The sequence below is a fragment of the Antedon mediterranea genome, chromosome 4 (assembly GCF_964355755.1).
Source record: "Antedon mediterranea chromosome 4, ecAntMedi1.1, whole genome shotgun sequence".
In the NCBI taxonomy this organism is placed as follows: Eukaryota; Metazoa; Echinodermata; class Crinoidea; order Comatulida; family Antedonidae; genus Antedon; species Antedon mediterranea.
Window position 1 is genome coordinate 24,880,366 of NC_092673.1, and position 26,238 is coordinate 24,906,603.

The window sequence follows — 26,238 nt, forward strand, 5'->3', positions numbered from 1 at the left end:
TAGCGTGTGGTACTCTGGATTAAAAAAAACATTAAAAGTTAAATTGCAAACTGCACAAAATAAGACGGTCAGATGTATTCTTGGTCTTGAACCAAGGGATCACATTGGGGCTAATGAATTAAACAAACTGAATTGGCTCCCAGTAGACTTAAGAGTTAAACAGATAAAACTTTGTCACATGTATCGTATTATTAATGGATTAAGCCCTACGTTTATGAATGATGGTATTAGTAGAGCAAATGTAATTCACCAGTACAATACTAGATTTGCAACTCAATCAATTTATAGACCATATATAGGTAACCACTCCCAAACAACCTTTGTTAACACGGCAATAACGTCATGGAATCACCTGCCAAAATTGATACAGTGTTCAGAAACCATCAATCAATTCAAAAGAAATATCAGGAAACATCTCAAAGAGGTTATGCTTGAAAGATTATAATTTATATTTATATTGTGACTACATGTGTTATTGTTTATTGTAAATGTTTATTCTTATGGTGTTTTTTATCCTTAAGGGCCACAATGGAAATAAGTTTGACCTTTGGTTACTTTTTTGTGTTACCCTGAATTCATTCTTTGTATTTTTTTTTTATTTTGTGTTATTTTATGAATTCGAATAAAGAAATGAAAAAAAAAAAAATCCTTCAGGATAACTAACATTACTTATTCCAACCTCTGCAATGCAACAATACAGCTATATAATTAATCTATCATAACACTGTTGCATTACCATTAAGGATGTCCCCCACAAATATGAAACTGATGAAGAGTATTAAAATAAAAATAAAACAATCTTTTTTTTCAGGGGACAATGAAGATGAACTAAATCAGACTTTGAATGGGTTATTTTGTAGTTTTAATAAATGTAATCACTTCTGTAGAAAAAAATGTTTTCACTTATAAAATGACAAAATAAATGGTTACAGTAAATTCAACCAAAAAGTTGGCAGCCAATTTGACTATTTTTTATTTATAATCAATAACTTTTTTATAAATATTTAATTTTTTTATATCTATTATGTGACATTAAAATGACATATTCAACAAACATATTTTCAATAATTATTTTTTCAGGAGATAATACATCTTTAATGATAATGCTAGGTCTTGTATTTATACCACAACCCGATCCTGCAGCTGTTTCTAGTAGATTGTAACTGATTATTGACAGTGATAACATGTATTAAAATTACTGAATACACACACTCGTATCAGTTACAATTTACCTAGAGACACCTGTAGAATCCTGATCTCTTTGATATTGTACAATATTATCAGGTTGTCTTGAGTTAAGGCCGCTACACTTAGGACGATCGACGATAAATAGGTACACTTAGGCCTATATTTGTATTGAATAAAACAAAAGAAATTATAAAGAATTTCATTCTATTATATGATAACGATTTATGCTGTGTTTGATAATAATATTGTTCGATCGATATCGTTCTAGTATAAAAAGTATAGACGTTTTCAATTTTACTCAGACATTCATACTTGGCGACACGTTTGTTTTCATTAACAAATTATCTGAGTATAGCAAGTGCGGTGCATGTATCCGATTGATATTCCTTTTTGATCGGTTCATAGGCCACCCCACCGATCAACACCCCAAAAAAGACAAACAAAGAATATTAATAATTTACCATTATCCTGGCTTTGTGTGGTGGAATTCTTAACAGAAAAACAGTGGTTGATCACCAGCAAAAACACAGGGAATGCGATAATCCTGGTCTCCATTTTATAACAGTAGGCCTACACAGCAATACAATATAATATAAACTACGCTTGAAATGGTTGATTTCACTAACAACTCTCTTTTTAAATCATTATGATGTATAATTCAAACGAACGGGATACAATGTTAGGTACAATCTTTTAATTTAATCGAGTAAATGATTTGTTATTATTATATGCATCCATCATCATCATAGAAGTAAGTAGCCTACATTTGGTCGTCTATTATTAATAGGGAAATCTGTTTGACAGGTTATCAAAATGCTGAAAAAAGAAATATGTTTGCTTCCATTACACAATGTTGCACAGCGCTTTAAGATTGATTCTCACTTGGACGCAAAGCAACGACGTAGGCGCAACGCAAGCGAATTGACCAATCACAAACGACATCCCATCGATAAGTTTTGTCCGGTTTAATTATTCCAAATGTATTATCACGAACTGCGATTAGTAAAAATACGAACAATACCATCACCACCAGCACCATCACCAGGATCATCACCATCACCACCAACACCAACACTATCACCATCAACTCCAACACTATCACCACCAACACCATCACCACCAACACCATCACCACCGACACCACCAACACCATCACCACCACCACCATGTAATGTAATGTTGTTCGATTTATAAAGCACTTTTACAATCAAAGATTGTCCCAAACCAAAGAAAAAAGATGGGTTTTTAAGAGTGTTTTGAAAACTATGATAGAGGATGCATTTTTAATAGGATCAGGAAGATTGTTCCACCATCAACAACAATATCAGCATCACCAACAGCATCACCATCAGCATCAACACCAACACCCTAGATTCAATCAGTTACAATTTAAGTATTAGCATGGACTGTTGACCAGTGTGTTTGTCTTATGAGGAATCAAACATTATTGACAATAAATAAATTTACAGTAAAGAAATAACATTTATTTTGTTCACACATAATAACAATAAAATATATAAATACTAATATAGACAGAACACTAAATTATTCCAAATGTATTATCACGAACTGCGATTAGTAAAAATACGAACAATACCATCACCACCAGCACCATCACCAGAATCATCACCATCACCACCAACACCAACACTATCACCATCAACTCCAACACTATCACCACCAACACCATCACCACCAACACCATCACCACCGACACCACCAACACCATCACCACCACCACCATGTAATGTAATGTTGTTCGATTTATAAAGCACTTTTACAATCAAAGATTGTCCCAAACCAAAGAAAAAAGATGGGGTTTTAAGAGTGTTTTGAAAACTATGATAGAGGATGCATTTTTAATAGGATCAGGAAGATTGTTCCACCATCAACAACAATATCAGCATCACCAACAGCATCACCATCAGCATCAACACCAACACCCTAGATTCAATCAGTTACAATTTAAGTATTAGCATGGACTGTTGACCAGTGTGTTTGTCTAAACATTATTGACAATAAATAAATTTACAGTAAAGAAATAACATTTATTTTGTTTACACATAATAACAATAAAATATATAAATACTAATATAGACAGAACACTAAATATTAATTTATATAATATAAATTTATTTTTTAAAAGTACTGCAATCTACTGTACAGCTTTACTGCCTCAGAACCTTTAATGTGAAAAGTCAAGAATATATATCTTATGACTTTTATGTGCAGTTTTTACATGGGTGAATGTTCATTTACTAATTAAACTATTTAAGCCAGAACTTATGTTGTATGCGTCTTTATTTATTATTCTATGAGTTTGTTAATTGCCGCAGTCTCCGAGTAGCAAAATAACATTTATTTTGTTCACACATAATAACAATAAAATATATAAATACTAATATAGACAGAACACTAAATATTAATTTATATAAAAATGTCGATGAATTGAATTGAATAATATAAATTTATTTTTTAAAAGTACTGCAATCTACTGTACAGCTTTACTGCCTCAGAACCTTTAATGTGAAAAGTCAAAAATTTATATTTTTAATAATTTTAAATCAGGAGAATACAATGCCTTCAGCTTTTGCTGCTTTTCGAAATAAATAAATAAAATATTTACCGTATACTATTCATAACCCAAACATTGATTTTGTTATAGCGACAAAACATATAAAATGAGGCAAGTAAAACAACAAAACAATTGATAAAGATCAAAAGTGATATTCCATTATGGGTTTACACATAATTTCAGTGAGTGTGATACAGAGTGACCTATGTTGATCCTGCAGTGTTACATTCGAATACTTTCTGACAACGTGAATTTAAGTCTTCCTTTAAGGACAAATAGACGGCACTGAAAAATTGAAAATAAACGAAAAATATATTCAATCAACACTAAATGCATTGTTAAAGCCATTTTAATAAAGTTATGGTAAATATATAATACAAATATCACATCAAATCTATATGCATTTATTCAAAATGTTTTATAACAAGAATCGTTATTGTTTTCTCATAAATAATATTCAAAAGTTATTAAATATTGCAGGAATTAACCAATGTTGTTATTGTTAAATAATAATTGTAACCAATTTTTAAGCTCTATCTACACTATCCAACTTATGTTACAACAAAATGTGATGTGCCCATAAATAGACATGATGATGATCACTACCAAATGTTGGCATGTCACTACCTTATTTGGGCACATTACACTTTGTTGTCGAACTAATTTAATAGTGTAGACAGAGCTTTAGATTTAAACGCAACACATCTTACTTAATTGGCATTGTGGTTTTATTGGTGATGGTGGTGGATTTTCTCCGTTCTTCTTCCCCCTTTCTTTCTGTATTTCGTTTCTTTCTTTCTGTATTTCATTCCTTTCTTTCTCCTCTTCGTAATTCAAGAAACATCCCATCAGTGTTCTTGAAGCCAGTATCTCCCAAACAGGATAACAGACATCTTTCTTTCCAACATCTAAAAATCCAATAATAGGCCTATATTTATACAAGAATTCCATTTTACTAAATCAAATTAATTAAGGCCGTGTTTCCGCAGCAATAACAAACATCTGTTAATTTTTCAACCAATCAGATAATAAATAAATGTGCGCCTGAGAAAATAAAGAAAGATCAGTTATTACCGAATACAACCCAACTTTCGTTGCTGTTGGTTTTGATGAAATAAAATAAAATAAATATACAATTTGTCCTTCAAGTCAAATGTTCACAATTATTATTATTATGGAAGCGGCTAAACTCCTTTTCACATGAACTTTATCTGTTAATTACCGGTTAATTTTTTTCGGTTAATGTTTGGCTGGTGAAAACACGGCTTAATTGTTCCGGGATGAAGTGCAATAGTTAAAAATAAGCCCGGATTCCGGTTGGGTGACCGAAAAAAATATTAGTAAAAAATGGTTTAGTGTTGGACACATACGGATTTGAACCGGTACGTGGGATGTACGATATCGATCAATGGAAACAATCGTACAGATGTGATCTAACCAAAATGTAAGTTCCGCTCGTTCTGAACCACACATGATAACAAGAAAATCTACTATACACTATAACCTTTTTTTTTCTTAGGATAATTATTTAATAATAATTTATGTTTTACAATGAAAGCGAATATTATAAATCTCTAAAAAATAAAACCGTAGAAGTGAAAACGTTGACACAATCAACATTATATCAAATAAAAAAAAAATATCAAAATAAATAGTAGTAAAAAGGAATTATTCATCAGTATTAGGCATACTTGCGAATCTATTCATTTTCTTAGAAATATTTGGAACTTTGGTTCTAGGAAAAATTCAGTATTTTGTTTCAAATAGTTAAAGATGTATTTTCCCCCTGCAAAACTAATTATTTAAATTGTTGAATATGCCATTTTAATGCCACATAATAGTTATCCACTTTTACCAAAAATTAGATTAAAAAAATAATTATTTACCTGAAAAAACTGTAATTTAATGCAAAAAAATTAATCAAATTGGCTGCCAGCCAATGGATTTTTGGTTGAATTTAACCATTTATTTTGTCATTTTATAAGTGAAAACACTATTTCTTTTTGTTTTTACTACAGAAGTGATTAACTTGATTAAAACTACAAAATAACCTATCTTAATTGTTCATGTTTTTGAGGAACTATTATTAGACTGATGATTAAGATCAGCTAGAGCAAACCATGAGAACGAACATAAATTGAACTGGGTCCATGAATAAAATCATAAAATATGTTTCTTTCATTTCAGAAATTAGTCCGCGTCCCATATAAGCCCTGAGCTTATCAGATTTACTGATTAAATAGAGGTGTACTTAAATATTATGATCAAACATTGTCTAACTAGTAAAAATACAAAATTAAAATACATATACCATTATTATGTATCTGGACGTTGTTTAAAATTCCAAAAGCATAACAATCGTTGATCATCAGCAAAAACAGAGCAAATGCAATCATTCTGGTCCTCATTTTAGTTGACTTTAGTACGCAGCAACACAGAGTGTAGAAAAAAGTAAACTTCTCAATTTAAGCAATACGCTGTAAATGGTGGTTTTCACTTTACTTGTTATATTATAACAACATCTTAATAATGTATAATTTAAACGAACGGAATAATGCCACGTGATGTATAAGTAAATATATTATTTATTATTATACCATCTTTGTTTTCATGATAATTGTCTTTTCTATTATTAATAATTATAGGAGAAAACGTTTCGAAATTAACAACAATGTCGTAATTAAAGTCTCAATCAAATATTTATAGTTTGTCCGAATATGGCACATACGTTTCCAGGATGTCTAGTTGATTAATAATATATTTTTAATTTATGACAGGTTTCTTACAGTTTCATTAACAGTTTTATTGTACCTTCCTTCTTTCATGTGGAGACAATTTAAAATTAAAAATGGACAAATCAGAATTTTAAAAATACAAAACATTTTAGAATGTTTAATCAATTAAAAAAAAAAAAATTAAAAATGTTAGTGGTCGTATAGATGAGTATTATTATTATATTAATTACAACTAGAGGGTACTCCGAGAGTACAAATCTCCGCCTACATAAAATATCCCCGGAAAATGTATCTATATATTTTTTTATTATTAATTCTAAGTGTAAAATAATAGGCTAACTGCACACTACAAAGTTGTGGATGAGAGTTTGGTGTAATGGTTATGTATCCAGTATAATGAGTCATTGGTCATTGTGGCTAAGTTTGGTGAGAATCGAATAAAAACAGTGACCTCCACGCTGTTCACAGACAGACACACAGACACACAAACATGCAGGGGGGAAATATAACCTTCTTGGCGGAGGTAATTTTAGCACACCCGGTAACGATATCCAGTATACAAATAAGTGCAATGAAGTTGATTAGTAATCACATGTCGTAAAAAAATGGTATGCACGTAAAGCCTATAACCAGCGTCTGAACGGCCATCAACACGTGTGAACGATTATACTTTTGTTTTATTTTTTATTCAAGCCCGGGTAAGGATTATATCAGCATCACCATCATCACCAAACCGCCCCCATCACCACAACCACCCCTCCATCACCACCACTAGCCACTCTTTCATCACCATCAACACCAAACCACCTTCTCACCACAACCACCCCCTCCTTCATCACAATCAACACCAAACCGCCTCCATCACCACAACCACCCCTCCTTCATCACAATCAACACCAAACCGCCTCCATCACCACAACCACCCCTCCTTCATCATCATCAACACCAAACCGCCTCCATCACCACAACCACCCCCTCGATGACAACAACCACCCCTCGATGACAACAACCACCTCCTCGATCACAACAACCTTCCCCTCCTTCATCACCACCACCACAACCACCACTAACACCGCAGTATTAGTTAAGTTTAAGTATTATGATATTTCATACAAATCAAACATTGACAATAAGTACATTAACGGTGAACGAATGCCATTTATTTCGGCCACAATATGATAATAATAATAATAACAACAATATAAAGTATAGAAAATACATAATATTAATTAGGCCTAGTGTCATGATTATGTTTAAAAGTATCGCAGAAATCTACAGCGTTACTGCAGCACCTCTAATGTGAAAACAGACAAGAATATTGACCGTTTTTCAATACTATTCATAAATTAATATTGTTATAGCAGCAAAACATAAAACAACAAATACATGCGGTCGGAATGACTACAACAACAACACAAGTAATAGAGATCAAAGAAACAAATATCCATACAAAAACGATAGTTATATCGTTTTCACTATTATGGTTTTACACGTAATTGCAGTGAGTGTGATACAAAGTGGCATGTTAAGCTATACTTTCCACTAGGCGAATCGAATCGTATTGACTCTAATGCGCATGCGTATTTCAATTTTCATCTACTTTTTGTGCCGTGATAAATGCGAAAAAAAACCCCAAGTAAATAAAATCATGGTTTTCGATTAAGGTTTTACTTTAAAACCACGTGAATTTAAATCTTTCGTTTATAAGGACATCGAATTAACATGTTTTACGATCATTACTTCCTGTGACAACTTGAAATCAAATCTTACGTTAACATACAGCCATGTACGCTGAAAATAGAAAATGAATAACGTTAAACAGATCAACCAAAACTAATAAAATAACAAATCCAACATTTGAAAAATCAACGTTTTTAAAGCTCTTTTTGGCTGATCAACGGATTGATTTGACATTTTTTAGGTATCATAATGTTTTTTTCTCATAACATATTTCTATTTCAAAGTTTTTCAATGATACAATTTAATATAAAGAAGTAACCAATTCATACCATGGAGAAATACTTAGTCTATGGTCATCAATAAATTTGACTCATTAAAATGTAAACGCAAAACACAGAAATCTTACCTTGTCTGCAATCTGGTGGTACTGGTGTTTCAGTATTATCATCTTTCTTCTCTATTTCTTTCTGTATTTCGTTTCTTTCTTTCTGTATTTCGTTTCTTTCTTTCTCCTCTTCGTAATTCAATAAACATCCGATCAGTGTTCTTGAAGCTAGTATCTCCCAAACAGGATAACAGATATCTTTCATTTTAACATCTAAAAAATCGATAATAGGCATTCTGTTACTTTCTTACTCCGGACGTCTCCGAACCTATACAACCATTTTAAACAAAATTAAATTAATGGAGTGAGTGAGTGAGTGGCCGAGCGATTAAGACAATGTAACCCGTAATCCATAGCCCTTTGGCAACATTTGGTTTAAAGCTCACTCGCTCTATGATTCTGGTGGTAACCGGTCTTCGTGGATAAGAACTTTAAACCGTAGGTCCCGCCGTACGTGTACACACAATTATCATGTGTAGGCTACCTTAAAGAACCTAGTACATCTTTCCAGACGAGTGGAGGATTACCCAGATGTACTAGCTCACACAGCCACTGTCGCGGACAGACGAAATAGCGCTGTATGTGTTTAACAGCAATGACATGACGTAACTCTCGCGGGGAGTCGCATTGAGACGACAATGTTTGTGAAATTCGCTATTTTAAATACATTAACATTAATTAATACATTGTTTTTTTATTTTTTTTTTATTTCTTTATTCTGATATAAAATCAATAGGATAAAAACACAAAAAAAGTACCGAGACGGCAAACCTATTTCCATTGTGGTCCATTGTGTTACCCAGGCAGAAGCCTGATGGAAGTGCAATCGTTCACAATCAGCTCGAATTTCGGTTCGATAAAAAACATTGCAAAAAATGGATTTAATGTTTAATTAATTTCGGATTCCGTACAGATAGATTTAAACCGGTGCGCTTGGTGCACAGTGGGCGGAGCGATTAGTCTGAAAGCCATTCTATTAGGGAAAAAAGTACGAATTTTATCCAACCAAAATTTAACTTCTGCGCGCTCGAGAGAAAGTTTTTAAGATTGAAGCAGCGACAACGAATTCGAAATATTAAAACTCATGACCAACAAGTAACAACAAGTTAGAAGTAAAAACGTTGACAATTTATTACATTAATTGGCTCAAAATCAAGTACAGAAGTAAGTACGATACGGTATTCATCATCATCACGCATACTTATAACGAATCCACTTTCTCTCGGAAAGTTTATTTTTTAGGACTTTGGTTATAATAGAATTCTTTCCGTACAATATTTTGTTTCAAATAGTTAACTATCATTATACGTATTAGAAATACGCCGAATGTTTTACAATTTTTTAGGTAGTTTATATCAGCTACCGTACTGCTTTTACGGAATTTCGAGAGCTTTTCTAACTTTCGTAAGTCCTTGATTGACACCGAAGTGTTTAAGGTGATATCGTGACTAGTGTTTCCGAACTTCCGACAGCATAACAAAATTAAAATAAGCTTCCCTCAAGAGAATTATAAAACAATTATAATTTACCTGCATTATTATTATGTATCCGGACGTTGTTTAAAATTCCAAAAGCATAACAACCGTTGATCATCAGCAAAAAAAGAGCAAATGCAATCATTCTGGTCCTCATTTTAGTTGATGTATAATGCAATACAAAGTGTAGAATAAATTTCTCAGTAGAAGCAATACGCTGGAAATGGTGGATTTCACTAAGAAAAACTTTACTCTATCATCGTAAAAAATAATGTATAATTCAAACGAACGGAAGTGCCACGTGATGTGCAAATTTTCATAATGTAAATACTTATGTTTTATTATTATACCATGTTTGTCATAATAATTATCTTTTCTATTATTGATTTTAGGAAATCCGTTTACAGATTATCAAATCGAAATTGACGTAAAACAACACAATTATTTACAGTCTATTTATAGTTTGTCCGAACGATAGCACATACTTTTTTTCAGGATTTATAGTTTCACCACTACCACCAACACCATCAATGCCGCCAACAACAACTCCACCACCATCACCACCAACAAACACCACCAACACCACTAAAACCAACACCAACTCCACCACCTCCAACACCGCCACCACCAACACCACCCCCATAACCAGCAAGTCGTTAAAGTTGGTTTCGAGCACTTTCGGTGACGACATTCAGTTCATCATTTAAGTTTCGTTATCAAATACTCTTTTCACCCACCCCACCATCCAACACTTTCAAACCCCAAACAAGATAAACGTGTAGGCCTATATAATAATTTACAGTTATTCTGAACCGCAAAACGAATGTTGGTTGTGTTATTCCAAAAGCATAACAACCGTTATAATCATCAGCGAAAATAGAGCAAATGCAATCATTTCTGGTTCTTATTTGAGTGGATGTACACAGCAATACAATACTTCTCAGTTAAAGCAATACGCTGTAAATGGTCTGTTACACTAAAACTGACTAAAAGTTTTAGTATTATTATTATTATTATTATTATTTATTGCCAAAAACCAGTTACAAACAAACAAAACACAGAAACTAAGGGAGTAGGCAGGAACCTAAAAGTGAACCTAATCACTATAACAAGAGTTCAGGTTCCGTACTCCCAAAGTAACAACAATGATATAAAATAAACTATATAAAAATATTTTTTTGTCCAATATCAATTATACCATCTTGGTCATAATAATTGTGATTTTTATTATTAATAATTAGGAAATCTGTTTTACAGATTGTAAAATCGAAATTGAACTAAAATAACACAATCAGAGTCAGAATCAAATATTTATAGTTTTATAGTTTGTGATGTGTCCGGACGGTGTTTTCCAGGAATTTATATAGTGAAATTCCAGAAATTATGCGTTTTTTTATTTTATGCAGTACACCTATTTTAGTATTGGGAGTTAAGTGTTGTAACTGGTGTATATAAACTACATTAAGGAAATACATATACCCATCCCCGTTAGATATAATTAGGGGGACCGTGTATTCTGTTGAGACAATTTCCGTAATATAACAATTAAATGATTACAATTGCTTGTAAATCCGTCCAAAAATACGAGTGTGAAGGCATGTCAGCGTCTGAACGGATATTTGTTCTGAATTGACAATAAATAGAGTAAACGAAAACAGTATCATTTATTTAGTTTTTATTAATATAAAAATTCACAACCGTAATAGCATACTGCAGGAATGTAAAGCTTTACTGCAGAAACGTGAATGTAAAATCACAAGATTTCAATAATATTCTTAATAATTCATAAGAGTCGGCAAAACTTAGCAATGTATTCGATCGGTTGACTAAAACATCTAAATATTTCATTTTTGTCCAATATCAAAATCGCCTCCGAAACATATAAAACACTGTCAAATCGACAAAGTACATGTACAGTAAAAATCAACTCAATTTTTAGAATTGTTTAGTAATCAAATATATTATAGTATTTCTGTTTATATAAAGGCCTACATAATTTTCAAGAAAGGAGGACAAGAGGCACCGCAAGGACGTACCCAAGCGAGTTGACCAATGACAAGCGGCCACAGTTCTAATAATCCATCTCTTGTGATTGGTCAAATGACAACGCAGCGACGTATTTACGCAAAGTGCTGCATTGCGTAACCAGAGAAGTGGGAACCGATGACGCAACAGTGCTGCAAACATTGCAGGTTTGATTTCACGAAGGCGGGGCAAAAACAATTATTGGGAGGGCATTTTCTTACGTTGCGTCGTTTGCGTTACGTTACGTCGCTAGTGGGAACCAAGCTTAAGCTTTACTGAGTAGTAATTGTTATTATAAAAAGGTATTACAAAAGCTGATTAATTATTACCAATCATGTACAATGAGTACCATTTTGGTGCTGAGCATATTTCAACGATTTCACCATCGTTTTCACCATGATTTCACATTATAATTCTCGCGGCATCAGCAATGTTGATTGGTGCCACGTTGCCAAGTTGACATTTCAGATGAAATGAATTTAAATCTATCGTTTACCACATGGAGCTGGGGCTGAAAAATCAAAAAAAAAAGTTGTCGGCTCATGAATAAATCAATTAATGCATTCAGCATTCATAATATGTTTAAAGCTCTACACTATAAAACTATATGTGAACAAAAATGTGATGTGATGAACACTACCGTATTTGGGCACATCACACTTTTTTGTCACTAACTAATTTTGATATTGTAGACAGACTTTAACAAACCATAAAATGACAAATTGATAATACTGTACATTCAAATGAAGCTATGAAACTATGAAAATATTTTTTCTTAAATAAATTATATTGCATGCAATTAATAAAATCGATTGATGCAGTTAATCTTAAGCCGTTTTTTTTTTCAGTAGGTGAATTTGTTTGCGATAATCGAAAGCGTCTGCTTATACACATGCGTATTAATGTTTCCATCTTTCAAATCCCTCTCTACGCATGCGTATAAGCTGACTCTTTCGATTCGCGCGAACAAATTCGCCTAGTGGAAAATAGGCTTAATGCATTAACGTGTTCAAAATATTGAAATTTATTTACATACAGACACATTCCGGTTTCCCTCGTTTGAATGTTTTATCCTTCTGTATTTTATTTCTTTCCTTCTGTATTTCATTTCTTTCTTTCTCATCTTCGTAATTCAATAAGCATTTCATCAACGTATTCGAAGTCAATATCTCCCAAACAGGATAACAAACATCATTTATTTTAACATCTGTAAAATACAATATCATCTGACTCATTTATAATTATCATTTTACTATTAGGCTATTTTAAATAACTTATTTCGATATGTTATTTTTCTTCAGAAAAATGAGCCTGCGTCTCACGTGCCGTGCCTTGGTCTTGAATGGCTGATCAAAAGTACGTCGCAGGTAGCAAATATCATGCAATTTATAACAGCCCATCAATACCCACCCGCAAAAGTATGTATATAATAATTTACAATTATCCACAAACCTATTAATATTCCAAAAACCAAAACAGTTAATTTTGTTATCCATAAAACATCGTTCAATTTAATACATATCTCACCCAAAAATGTATAACTTACTATTATTTATCTCCACGTGGTAGAAAGGTAATCCAAAAGCATAACAACCGTTGCTAAGCAGCAAAAACAGAGCAAATGCAATCATTCTGGTCCTCATTTTAGTCGATGTACACAGCAATACAAAATGTAGAATAAAGTAAACTTCTCAATTTAAGCAAAATGCTGTAAATGGTTAGTTTCACTAACTATACTCGGCCTCGCTAAAGTATTATACATTATTTAACGAATATAAAAAATGCACGTGTTTTGGCATATGCATTTTCTATTTAATACGTAATTTCATCTCGTAAATGGTGTGTCTTATTATTATACCACCTTTTTCATCTTGGTATCTTAATTGAAATCATCAATTGTTACTGGGGACATCCATTTTACTACAAACTATTATAAAAATAGCCGACCAATCAAAATTATAGGAAATATAATAAGTGTTATTTAAGGTTTATCCCCAGCGTAAAGCGTGGTTCCCATTAGAACGCAACGCAGCGACGTATTGACACAAAGCGATGTATTGCGTAATTGCAAGTGGGAACCGACGTTCGACGCAACAGTGCTGCAAACATCTCAGGTTAGATTTCACGCAGGCGGGGGAAAACACAATTATTGGAACGGCATTTTCTTACGTTGCGTAGGTTGCGTTACGTTGCGTCGCTAGTGGGAACCAAGCTTTAGTCAATATTATAACCGCTTCTGTATCGAGCATTGATATTGATGTTATCTAACGAAAACTGCATTATGTCCATCTGCCTAATTAACGATGTATGTGACATGATATTACGACGAACTGCCATGAGTAAGAAATCAAACAACATTGACAATATTTAACTTTCACAATAGACAAATATTTATTTTGCACCAACATTTAAATAACAAAATTACATATTGATTAAACATTAAATATCAGCTAATTTGAACTTGAATCAATGATTTTAAAGACTAAAGAAAGAGCATGACTAAAGCTTGGTTCCCACTAGAACGTAACGCAAGCACGTAAATGCAACGCAAGTGAATTGACCAATCACAAGCGATGGCTTATTCGCTTGTGATTGCTAACTGTCCATAACATCTCTTGTCATTGGTTACGTTGCGTTTACGTCCTTGCGTTGCGTCGCTAGTGGGAACCACGCTTTACTGCGGAGCAGAGCAATCATATTATTGGTTTCGTATTCATTATGACATATACGTGTCTATCGCGATCCACAAAAATGTCAACTCTTTTACAAGGAGATGGAATACTGTATTTTGAATATAACTTTCACGTGATACCAATTTAGGCAAGGATATACGAAGTGTGTAAAAACAACAAAATAGACTGAGGTAAAACAAATACATAAAACAGATAAAACAATACGTGATAGGTACTATCGTGGTGTTGAGCGTCATTCAGCAATTTACGTTTTCACCGTGGTTCAAACAGTAATTGTACTGTACTAGTGGTATTCCAGTGGCCTATGATGTGTTGCTGCAACGTTAAATGGATTTAAATCTATCGTTTAGGACATAAAACTGAGCCTGAAAAAAAAAATCATCAATCGAAAATTTATAGCAATTACATTCATTTTTTCCAGGCACCTGCCTTTATTTCATCTGTAGGCCATGGGCCCATAGATTTACATTATATACAGTAAGGTTGACTCTCTCCTATTTACAATACATTGACAGATTAACATAAGCATTTACATCTGTTAGTAGTTAGTTAGTAAATAAATAAAATAAATAATTCAGTTTAGTTCAGTTCATCACAAAAATAAATAAATCAAATTATTTATATATGTATAAAATCAAATAAACCACATGCTCTTATACATTATATTTGATTTGAAGTTATTCAATAATATAATTAATAACGATTTCTTTTTCAAGGATAATTATAATCAATTGTAAACGCAAATCACTAGAAATCTTACTTTGGCATGTTGGTTTTTTTCTTTTCTCCACTATTTCTTTTATTTCTTTCTGTATTTCGTTTCTTTCTTTCTGTATTTCATTCCTTTCCTTCTCGTCTTCGTAGTTCAATAAACATCTCGTCAACGTTTTTGAAGTCAATATCTCCCAAACTGGGTAACATATATCATGAATTTTAACATCTGTAAATACAATTTAAAAAATTACAAATAATGTTATTTGAATGATTAATATTCATTGATTTCGTTTTTTATTCTTCAGAAAAATTTGCTGACTAAATTTAAAAGTACGTGGGTTGCTGAATATTTTGTTATCCATCAAATATAATCAAACTCGTCTCAACCTCCCCCACCAGCCAACCCCCACCCCAAATAACAATCGTAGTATGCCTACTGTATATATTAAGTTTCCATTATCCATAAACCTATTCGTATTAAAAAGCAGAACAACTGATGATTGTGTCCATAAAACATAGTCCAACTCTTCCTATCCACCCCACCAACCTTTCATCCGAAAAATCGTAACTTAAATAATTTAAAATTTACCATTATTTAAATCCACCTGGTAGAACGGTAATCCAAAAGCATAACAACCGTTGCTAAGCAGCAAAAACAGAGAAAATGCAATCATTCTGGTTCTCATTTTAGTCGATGTACACAGCAATACAAAATGTTGAATAAAGTAAACTTCTCAATTTAAGCAATACGCTGGAAATGGTGGATTTCACTAACTATACTCGGTCACGCTAATGCATTATTCAAACGAGTAGGCCTATAAAAAATGCACGTGCTTCGGCATATGCATTTTCTATTTACTATACGTAATTTCATCTCGTAAATGCTGTGTCTTATTATTATTATTATTATTATACCACCTTTTTTATCGTGTTGTTTGTCTTAATTGAAATCATCATTATTATCATATTTATAGGACATTCATTTTACTACAAACTACTATAGAATTAATCAAACTTTTAGGAAATGTATTTGCAATTTTTGAAGTGTTATTTTAAGATGTATTGTCCCCCAAAAACCTGAAAATGAAGATTAATTAAATCAGACTTTGAATATGTTATTTGTAGTTTTTAATAAAGTTAATCACTTCAGTAGAAAAACAAATGAAAACGTTTTTTTTTTTACTTACAAAATGACAAAATAAATTTTGGCAGCCAATTTGACTATTGTTTGCTTTAAATTACATTTTTTCAGGTAAATACATTTTTTTTCGAACCATTGTTTGATCAAAGTGGATAACTATTATGTTACATTAAAATGGCATATTCAACGAAAATTTTGTTCAGAATTATTTTTTCACGGGGACAATACATCTTTAAGGTTTATGCCCAACGTAAGGTCTCGCCTGAAGGTGGTATCGCCAACAAACTGTATACACATTTTAGGAATCAGCCATTGAAATGACAATCTGCGCACTGTGTCATGAGTAACATATTGACGATGATGAAAATGTGTTTTTAACCAGAACAATATTGACAAAAGTTGAATTAAGAATACTATTTATTTGTACTAAAAGATAATATGTAATATTTAAATGTAGTTTAAAACCATGGCCATCATGGTAACTCTAATACCCATGCTTAGCAAAAATACAAATACAATTTACGCGTTAATTTACGATATGTTAAAAGTTATAACGACATTTTAAACTTATAATATACTGCAGTGAACTACCACGGATAATAATTGATACAATATGCCTTCATTGTTGTTGATATTGAAGGCGGTATAATACTTAGGAAACAACAATAGGGCCTACAGTTACTCCAATTCAATAGACATTTATTTACAAAATCTGAATACATACAGTAGGAAAACCAGAAACAGGATTGTACAGAATTATAAAAGTATATCAGAAAATGAAGGCAAAAGCCCTGAAAGATGTTTGTAACATCTTGTGTTGGGTGAGCCTTAACACAAATAAAAAAAGAAAAGAAATGCATTGAAGAAAATCATAATAAATTTCATAATCTAAAATATGAATCACAGAAAAAAAAAATCTGTTGGTACTGCAGATCGAGACATGACCGATTAATAAATATTTAATAAGTAGAAAAGGTGTATTTTTTTAATTTTGAGAGAAGTATCTTAGGGGAAGCAGATTTTAAAATGGAGGGTGGTAGGTTGTTCCATAGGGTGGGTCCAGAGTATCGAATGTTATGTTGGAAAGAATTTGTTCTATGGGAGGGTATGGATAATTTATTTTTAGTACGTGTGTGATGGGAATGATAGAAGGAATTGGAAGTAAATAGATAACAAAGATGGTGAGGAAGGATGTTGTTTAAGGCAGAGTAGATAAAAATGGTTTGTTGAATTAAATTGATATCATTAAGTTTGATGAGATTAAGATTTGAAAATAAATGAGAGGAATGGGAAAGCGGAGGCGCGCCAGATATAATTCTGATAGCCTTCTTTTGGAGGGTATGCAATTTATCAAGGTTTGTGGGGTATGTGTTGCACCAAACAATATTATAATAACTCAAATAGGGAAGAATCATAGAGCAATACAGGATGCGTAGGATAATAGGGGTAAATATGAAGACAAACGAAAAATAATACCAAGGCTTTTGGAAATTTCGTTTTCAGTTACACTAATGTGTGTTTTCCACGTCAGGCCAGAGTCAAGATGGACACCTAAGAATTTTGCTGATTGAACAGAGGGGATGTTTATATTTTCAATGGTATGGAAAGTGACGGGTCAACATTTTTTAACTTCTGGGGAGTCCCAAACAGGATGAAGTTGCATTTTTTATGGTTTATAGAAAGTTTATTAGCAGCAAAGTATTGGGACAACATCTCTAGGTGGGAGTTGTTAGTATTAAACAGAGTTTGGATTTCAGGGTGAGAATAGGTGACAGTTGTGTCGTCAGCGTATAGGTAAAAATCAAGTAGGCCTAATGAGGAAGAAAGATAGATATCGTTAATGTACAGAATAAATAAAAGGGGACCGAGTAAGGAGCCTTGGGGAACACCACAAGTTACATGATTGAAATTAGAGATTGAATTGGAGAATTTTGTGCTTTGGACACGATTAGAGAGGTAACTTTTGAAGAGATTTAATGCAGGGCCACGGATTCCATAGTGAGATAATTTGAATAAGAGTATAATATTGTGATCAATTGTATCGAAAGCCTTGGAGAGGTCTATAAAAATTCCTAATGTGAGGTGACGGTCTTCGAAACCATCAACAATTTTATTAGTTAGGTCGATTAGAGCAGATGCAGTATTGTGGCTTTTTCTGAAACCAAATTGTTTTTTGTAGAGAATGTTGTATTTATTTTTGAATGAGGACGTACGTTCATAAATCACTCTCTCCAAGGCTTTCGAGAAAATTGAAAGAATTGAGATAGGACGATAGTTGGAGAGATCAGATTTGTTTCCGGACTTATAAATAGGTGTAACGCGCGCTATCTTCATCCTGTCTGGGAACACACCATTAGTTAAAACAAGATTAAAAATATGGGATAAAGGGAAGGAGATCAAATTGGCGACATATTTAATGGGTTTAGTTTTAAAATCGTCAATGCCAGGGGATTTGTTTGTTTCAAAGGATGTGATAATTTTTATAACTTCCGTCTCATCAACTGGATTAAGAAATAAAGAATTATGAGTTGGATTTGGCAGAAAGTCTTTAACTGAGTTGTTCACATGGGGAATTTTGTTAGCAAGGGAGGGACCGATTTCTACAAAGTATTTGTTAAAAGCATTACATATTGTATTGGGATCTTTAGTCAGTTCACCGTTACAGTTGATAGAGATATCAGAGTTTCGATTATTGGGGTTTTTGAGTAGTGAATTGATGGTTTTCCAGGTTGCCTTGATATTATTTTTATGTTTAATGAAAGTGTCCTTGTAATGTAATTTTTTAGCCAGTTTGACCAAAATATTTAGTTTATTGCGAAATTTTTTGTATGTTTTTTCATTGGCGACAGAAGGACAGTGGAGGAATTTAGAATAAAGTTTGTGTTTATATTTAACTGAATTTAGCAATCCATTAGTCATCCAGGACTTTATTTTATTTATTTTATTTTATTTTATTTATTTTTTTTTATTTTTGGAGGGGAAAGTGTTTATTATAATAAAGTGATTTTAATTTATTGTCAACATTTTTATATCCGAATGACTAACAAAACACAAATAGATGCCTTCATGAGTATCTGAATATCTGTATATGTATATACTCAATATCAGTATAGTTGCTGTGGTGAATATCTTCCGTTAACATAGACCAGTGACTGAAATATTACAGAAAAAATACAAAAGATTCAATCCACATTGTGAATATTAATCAACAAATAATATCGATCGAACAGCCATAAATTTCGTTAAGCTATAATATGATTTAATGAGGTTATTGTTTCAAAATTCATTCATTCAATGAAATAAAGAACGATTATTTAAAGTTCTTCAATTATTCTCATATTTGTTGCTGTAATCATATTGAAACTAAACTATAATTAATAAAGGTAAAATCAAATATTGCATCTTGTACATGGGTCACATTTAAATGAATTCAATGCCCTAATAATGCTATGTAATTAATTTAAACTTTTAAAACAATAGAAAAAAATCACTAATCTTCACTGAATCAACTGTGAGTATTTACAAGCAAAAATATACTTACAGTTGCACCCCGGTTCGTTTCGTTTAATTGATTCGTTTGGTTGACCCTTTCCCTTCGGTATTATTTCCTTCGGTATTTCGTTTCTTTCTTTCTGTATTTCATTCCTTTCTTTCTCCTCTTCGTAATTCAATAAACATCCGATCAGTGTTCTTGAAGCCAGTATTTCCGAAACAGGATAACACATATTATTCTTTTCAACATCTAAAAAATACAATATTAATTATTACAAAATATAACAATAAAATTAATGTATTATTATTATGAATGTTACTGTTATTACAAATAATATTCATTTCGAAATGTTCTTTTCTTCTTCAGAAAAATGGGTTTTCGTCCCAAGTGCAGTATCCATGCCTTGGTGTTGACTGGCTGATTACAACTACGTGATAGACAGATATTTCTTTGTATCTTCTACCTCATCTCAGCCCACCAGCCAACCCCCACAACCGCCAAAAAATCAAACATTGTAAGTATATAACAATTTACTATCTTCCAAAAACTTAACCAAACGTATTCTAAAAACCAGAAAAAATTTGATTATCAGAAATTATTGTCCAATACTTCTCTACCACCCACATGAAGAAAAGAAAATCTTAAATTTATAATTTACCATTATTTATCTCAACGTGGTAGAAAGGTAATACAAAAGCAAAACATCCGTTAATCAGCATGAAAACAACAATCATTCCGGTCCTCATTTGAGTTGATGTACACAGCAATACAAAGTGTAGAATAAAGTAAACTTCTAAGTTGAAGCAATACGCTGGAAATGGTCAGTTTCACTAGAAGGCTCTAAATCATGTTCAAACATTATGCATAATTCAAACAAATGTAAAAATGACACACGTGTGTTTGGCGTATGCATCAAGTAAAATTGCGTACTGTATGATTATACCATCTTTGATCTTATTTTCTTAATTGAAATAAAGTAAATTTTCTCTATTATTAATGATAAAAACACGAATAGACAAAAACATACATTAAATAAAAAAAGGAATTTATAATTGATAGCACAAAATAAGTCGAAATGTAAGTGGAATGTGATTGTGTATAATAATGAGAATAGAGCTGGAAAAATGGTCAACTTTTAAAAATATTTTTACTTTCATGAAAAGAAACGAAAATACATAACGTCTGTACAGTTCATTTATTTTGTTGAATTATTAAATATAATTTTTTCATAGAACACTACTAGAGATAAAATAAAACGTAAACCACTAAAATCATCGGTAATCATGGATCTGTTCAATATAGTTATCATTATATACCGATTCATGGTTAATCGCCGGTCTAAAGTTATTAGCTAAACTGCGCATGTCTGTTTCCTATATATCTTCTTTAATACAATCTGATCCACACGAGCGATGCGATTGCGTAGCCCTTGCGTTAGTAGCTTAGCCTACGATGATTAACTTGTATGAGCTGACTTAGGCTTAGGATTTAACCAGTTTAGCGGCAAGTTAAAATATGAAGAAACAAATAAAGTATGATTTGGGAATATTTATTGCATACTGTATCTGGAACTGACGAATTATCAAATGCAGAAACCAGGTGATGTTTTTAAGACGGTTCCAGTACAAATTATGTTAGCCATCACTCCCAACCCATAATCCCTCAGTGGCAGTTTTCAAATGTAGTTTTAAACATTCCCAGTTTCGGTCATGGTGATGGGGCTACATCCCCACCCCAAAATCCCAGCCGTTTCCCAGGAATAATTAAATACATTTTCCATCCACAATTCTGGTCAATTTGATAGCCTACTATTCCTAGCCTAAGCGAAATCCCCACTATCCCCTGAACCCCAACATCCTATCTCCACTACTCCTAGCCTAAACAAAATCCCCACTATCCCCTGAACCCCAACTCCCAAACCGTATCTCCCAACGCCCCTCTCCCACAATGGGCGTTATTTCCTTGGAGGCATGGTGATGTAGTTGAACACAGTAACACACAGTATATGTTCACACAGGAATGGATGTCTGTAATGAGACAATCCAAGATACTGATACATAGCTGGATATGGGCAAAGTACTTTGATAAATGTGTAAATGAATAGGTGTCATATTGGTTAATGAATAAAATATGTATATCTATATCTGTGTTTTCCCCAAACGCCTTGCTGAGGATAATTGAACTACTGTAAAACTTTTGTAGTATAATTTTACAATTCGATAGCCTACAACCCCGAGCCCTAGCAAAAATGACATCACAAACCACCAGACCCATCCCCCCTCCCACAAAAACCCCAGGAGTCGGGGGAATTTTTTAAATGTAGTTTAAAACCTTCCGGGTAAAATTGCCATCATTTTGAAACCCCATATGTATGGTTACGTGCAGAAACAGAAATTTGTATAACGAACAAACATCGAAAGTGGGGGGATTGACCACATTTTGGTCCCTAACTTGGATCCTAGGTGGCGGATGATGTTCAAATATAGCTTAGAACATTCCCGGTACAATTGCGGTCATTTTTATACCCCATATGTAAGATTAAGTGCAGTAACAAAAATTTGTATAACGAACAAACAAACAGACAAACGTACAAACTCTCTCACTTATAATAGATGATGATGATGTTGGATGTTGCTGCCATACTGCTCTGGTCCCTGACGCCGCCGGAAGCTGCCACTTGACAGATCAGGAGAGTTTGTTACTTACTTCATGAAGCTATCCCTCGGTGTTTTTACAGATATGATTTTCAAACAAGGGGAATTTCGTGTAGGCCTATATTGAACAAAGGGCTCATAAACACGCATGTAGGCCTACGCTTCCAATTAATAATTTGTTTGATAAAAGCCGATTCTTAATATGTAGAATAGAATAAATTCTCCAAGTGCCCGGTATAACAGTATTACTACTGTATTAGGCCAACTATGAAAAATCTATAAGCCGGATTTCTTCTACAATATCGGAACGAAGAGATATTATCTCAATAATAAAACAACATTGACAATATTAACATTCACAATAATCGAATATCATTTATTTTGTTCACAAATTAAGATACATAAATACAAACGATTACACTTAAATTTACTTAATTTGAAGTTTGAACCTGCAACTAATTTGCATATGAAGGCGGTGGGTGGTGGAGGGTTAATTTGTTGTACATGAACATAAACAGATATACATAATTCATTTAAAACTGTAAAGCCTTTGTCTAAAATGTTGTCCCACTTCACACCATAATTTAGAGATTCAGTAGCCTATAAATACGGCGTGTTTATTGCGTTGCAGAGCTGACCGTTGAATATAACCATAATAATCCTTTTAACGCTGTCGTGTGCCATTTTATCATGATTACTGAGTTGGCGGAGGCGGACCTGGCTAACATATAGCTGGGGCTGAAATAAAAACATTTTTTTTTTTAATATTAAAAGAGTTCACAGATTTGTTTTCAATCAATGACACAATAAATGAAACAAAAATGTAGATCTAATATCTTACAGTGACATTCAACATCATTTTTTTCTCTGTATTTCTTTTCTTTCTTTCTCGTCTTCGTAACTGCGTAAACACTCTGTCACCTTTTGAAAAGTCTCCAACTCCCGAGCAGAATAACAGATATCATCTGTTCAATCTCTAAAAACACAATTAATGATAATTCAAGTATATTAATTCTTCATTACTACTGGTGTTGTTTTATTTGTTTACCAATATAATAATGTGGTTAGGTCACCATCCTAAGATTCAATTGCAAACATTCGGGAATCTAAAAACAAAATACTGTAACACCAGCATAAATCAAAACAGCATTAAACATGACGATGTAGACTTGCCCCAAGTCTGTATTGTATTTTTTTTATTTTATTTTTTTTATTTCGACCGCGATTTTTGTCTGAAATCCAAACTCAAGTAATACACGTATGAAACGCCATATGTGCAAAAATATTTATATTTTTACTAATAATATTAAGAAAAAACTCCGTCTGGAGCCCAGACTAATGACGATGATAACAATACATAAACGAAAAATCATTGAAGAGATATGGAAATAAAATTGTAAATTAAAAAAAAAACACAAACAATATTTACGAAAATTCGAGCTTTGTGGGAGGAGGAGGTTGTTTCTAAAAGCAAACGAACTGTTGATTACCAACAAAAACAGAGCAAATGCAATCATTCTGGTCCTCATTTTTGTATAATGCAATACACAACAAGTGTTAATGTAGAATAAAGTATAAACTTCGCAATTGAAGCAACACGCTAGAAATGGTCAGTTTCACTAGAAATCGTCAAATAATATAAAATCTGCATAATTCAAACAAATGTCACGTGTTTGTACGCATGCCTTTCTATTTAATGCGTATCTGTCCATTAAATGCGCATCTTATTTTTATACCATCCTTATCACATTATTATCTTAATTGAAATGTAATCAATTGTATTATATTATTGATGAAAGAATGCGTTTTACAGATTGGCGTACAAAGTAAATCAATCAAATCCGATATGAAATTAATTATGTGAAACCATCAAGTAGAAGAAGTTACAAAGACACGTGGTATCTTTCGTGAGTAGTTATTAATTATAATATATTCAGCGTCTTTTTTGGACAATAAATATCTGTATCTATGCCCCAAATCGGATGTCGATTGCTTTCTCGATCTGTCAGATATTTCGCTAGACATGATACCGCTTAATCTAAGTGATCAAAACTCATATTCCACTGCAGTAATTACTTTTTACTGCAATATTGTATGATTTTAGTTTGTTGCAATGAAGTTTATGGAGCAGTCATTGCAATAAACAAGGTATGTTGGCATATATATGAATAATCATGTAATGCATGATTCAGGTCGTCGCGAGTCGAAAGTTCCTTTTATGCTTAAAGCTTAAAGCCGATTTTCCACTAGGCGAATTTGTTCGCGCGAATCTAAAGCGTCGAGTTTCTGTCTGTCATACTCCCTTCTGCGCGACGAATTCTAGTTCCTTGATTTTTTGCTGCAGCGAAATTTACTAGTTCGAATTGTTTCTACTTTTTGCGAAGCGAAATATTGCGCAACCAATCAGAGCTCAGGAAATGAGCTATGACGCTTTCATGAGCACTCATGCGAATCGAAATGCTCAGCAACCACGCGGGGAACATGAACGTCGCAACTATTCGCTCATGTAGTGGAAAGAGAGTAGGCGATTTTTTTCTCTTCGAAACGTTTGATTCGCGCGAACAAATTCGCCTAGTGGAAAATCGGCTTTATGCAAATGAACGATATAATGTCACGTGGCGTATTACTGTGTTTAAATATTGAAATGTACGTCTGGTATAATAATATTGTAATATAAATTATAAGACGTCTGATAAATATTGGTCAGTATATAATTTGTGTACAAGCACGTTTCGGTTTTATAAATCGTCATCAGAGATAAACATGTCATTGTCTTAATAATATTGAATTTACGAGGAAAATCGTTTTATTTTATGTAGGCCCTATTATTTGTTTAAAAGTTGATTTTTTAAGGAAAAAATAAAAAACTAATTAGTATATTTAATTATTCAACAATTCTCGAATTACTGCAAAATTGTGTTCAGATTGTGAGTAGGCCTATTTCTAGATTAAAACAATTGATTATATGGTTATTATTGAGACATTCTGCTTTAAACAGTTTAAATAAAGTTTAATCAGCCAATCGGATCCAAGGTTTAGATTTCCTTGCCATTGCAATACTATACTAATCTGTAAACCGGATTTCTTCTTTGTCATGAACAGTCCACAGGTGAAATGAGCGAGTTTTAGGAATAAAACGAGATCGACAATATTTACATTCATAATAATCGAATACCATTTATTTTAAGACATCATAAATACAAACGATTTCACTTTATTATGGATAAAAGATAAGAATAATGACTTAATTTGCAGTTTTCTTCTGAACCTGCAACTAATAAGTATGTCTATATTCATTAATAATGAATCCATTATGGCAAAGGACACACCACAAAGAGGTAGTGCATGCGCAGAAGGTGCTCTCACTACTGATTTTCTTTTGCTTTTGCTTTATGTTCTTTTTGTCCTTTTTCCGGCATACAAATAGCTGAAGACCCTGAAATAAAAAGAGAAATGAACATATAATATAATAAACAATTT

At 32.6% G+C, this 26,238-nt stretch overlaps 3 protein-coding genes and 1 long non-coding RNA gene across 4 annotated transcripts; all 4 read right to left on the bottom strand.

The window, feature by feature from the left end:
- Positions 1-2,688: 2,688 nt before the first annotated feature.
- On the bottom strand, positions 2,689-6,233 carry LOC140046102 (uncharacterized). Its single transcript, XM_072090630.1, has 3 exons — positions 6,075-6,233; positions 4,474-4,671; positions 2,689-4,048 (listed from the first exon to the last, which is right to left on the bottom strand). The coding sequence occupies exons 1-3, from the start codon at positions 6,169-6,171 to the stop codon at positions 4,029-4,031; spliced, it is 315 nt and encodes a 104-aa protein (XP_071946731.1). The 5' UTR covers positions 6,172-6,233; the 3' UTR covers positions 2,689-4,028.
- A 1,413-nt stretch (positions 6,234-7,646) lies between these two features.
- On the bottom strand, positions 7,647-10,270 carry LOC140046103 (uncharacterized). Its single transcript, XM_072090631.1, has 3 exons — positions 10,093-10,270; positions 8,585-8,776; positions 7,647-8,289 (listed from the first exon to the last, which is right to left on the bottom strand). The coding sequence occupies exons 1-3, from the start codon at positions 10,193-10,195 to the stop codon at positions 8,270-8,272; spliced, it is 315 nt and encodes a 104-aa protein (XP_071946732.1). The 5' UTR covers positions 10,196-10,270; the 3' UTR covers positions 7,647-8,269.
- Positions 10,271-11,711: 1,441 nt separating this feature from the next.
- LOC140046104 (uncharacterized) lies at positions 11,712-14,076 on the bottom strand. Its single transcript, XR_011844734.1, has 3 exons — positions 13,610-14,076; positions 13,100-13,270; positions 11,712-12,574 (listed from the first exon to the last, which is right to left on the bottom strand). It is a non-coding gene; the product is annotated as an uncharacterized lncRNA (long non-coding RNA).
- Positions 14,077-14,468: 392 nt separating this feature from the next.
- LOC140046105 (uncharacterized) lies at positions 14,469-16,239 on the bottom strand. Its single transcript, XM_072090632.1, has 3 exons — positions 16,060-16,239; positions 15,517-15,696; positions 14,469-15,121 (listed from the first exon to the last, which is right to left on the bottom strand). Exons 1-3 carry the CDS (start codon positions 16,154-16,156, stop codon positions 15,096-15,098), a joined length of 303 nt encoding a protein of 100 aa, XP_071946733.1. The 5' UTR covers positions 16,157-16,239; the 3' UTR covers positions 14,469-15,095.
- Between the last annotated feature and the right edge of the window lie 9,999 nt (positions 16,240-26,238).

Bases quoted from the DNA above. Each gene is read 5' to 3' on its own strand.
- LOC140046102 (XM_072090630.1), bottom strand. From the start codon at position 6,171: ATGAGGACCAGAATGATTGCATTTGCTCTGTTTTTGCTGATGATCAAC. The intron at 4,672-6,074 runs GTATATGTATTT...TTGGATTTTTAG, and splicing joins CGTCCAGATACATAATAATG to ATGTTGGAAAGAAAGATGTC. The intron at 4,049-4,473 runs GTAAGATGTGTT...TCAATTTTTCAG, and splicing joins AAAACCACAATGCCAATTAA to TGCCGTCTATTTGTCCTTAA.
- LOC140046105 (XM_072090632.1), bottom strand. From the start codon at position 16,156: ATGAGAACCAGAATGATTGCATTTTCTCTGTTTTTGCTGCTTAGCAAC. The intron at 15,697-16,059 runs GTAAATTTTAAA...TTGTATTTACAG, and splicing joins CCAGGTGGATTTAAATAATG to ATGTTAAAATTCATGATATA. The intron at 15,122-15,516 runs GTAAGATTTCTA...TTTTTTTTTCAG, and splicing joins AAAAAAACCAACATGCCAAA to GCTCAGTTTTATGTCCTAAA.
- LOC140046103 (XM_072090631.1), bottom strand. From the start codon at position 10,195: ATGAGGACCAGAATGATTGCATTTGCTCTTTTTTTGCTGATGATCAAC. The intron at 8,777-10,092 runs GTAAATTATAAT...TCGATTTTTTAG, and splicing joins GATACATAATAATAATGCAG to ATGTTAAAATGAAAGATATC. The intron at 8,290-8,584 runs GTAAGATTTCTG...TTCTATTTTCAG, and splicing joins ACCACCAGATTGCAGACAAG to CGTACATGGCTGTATGTTAA.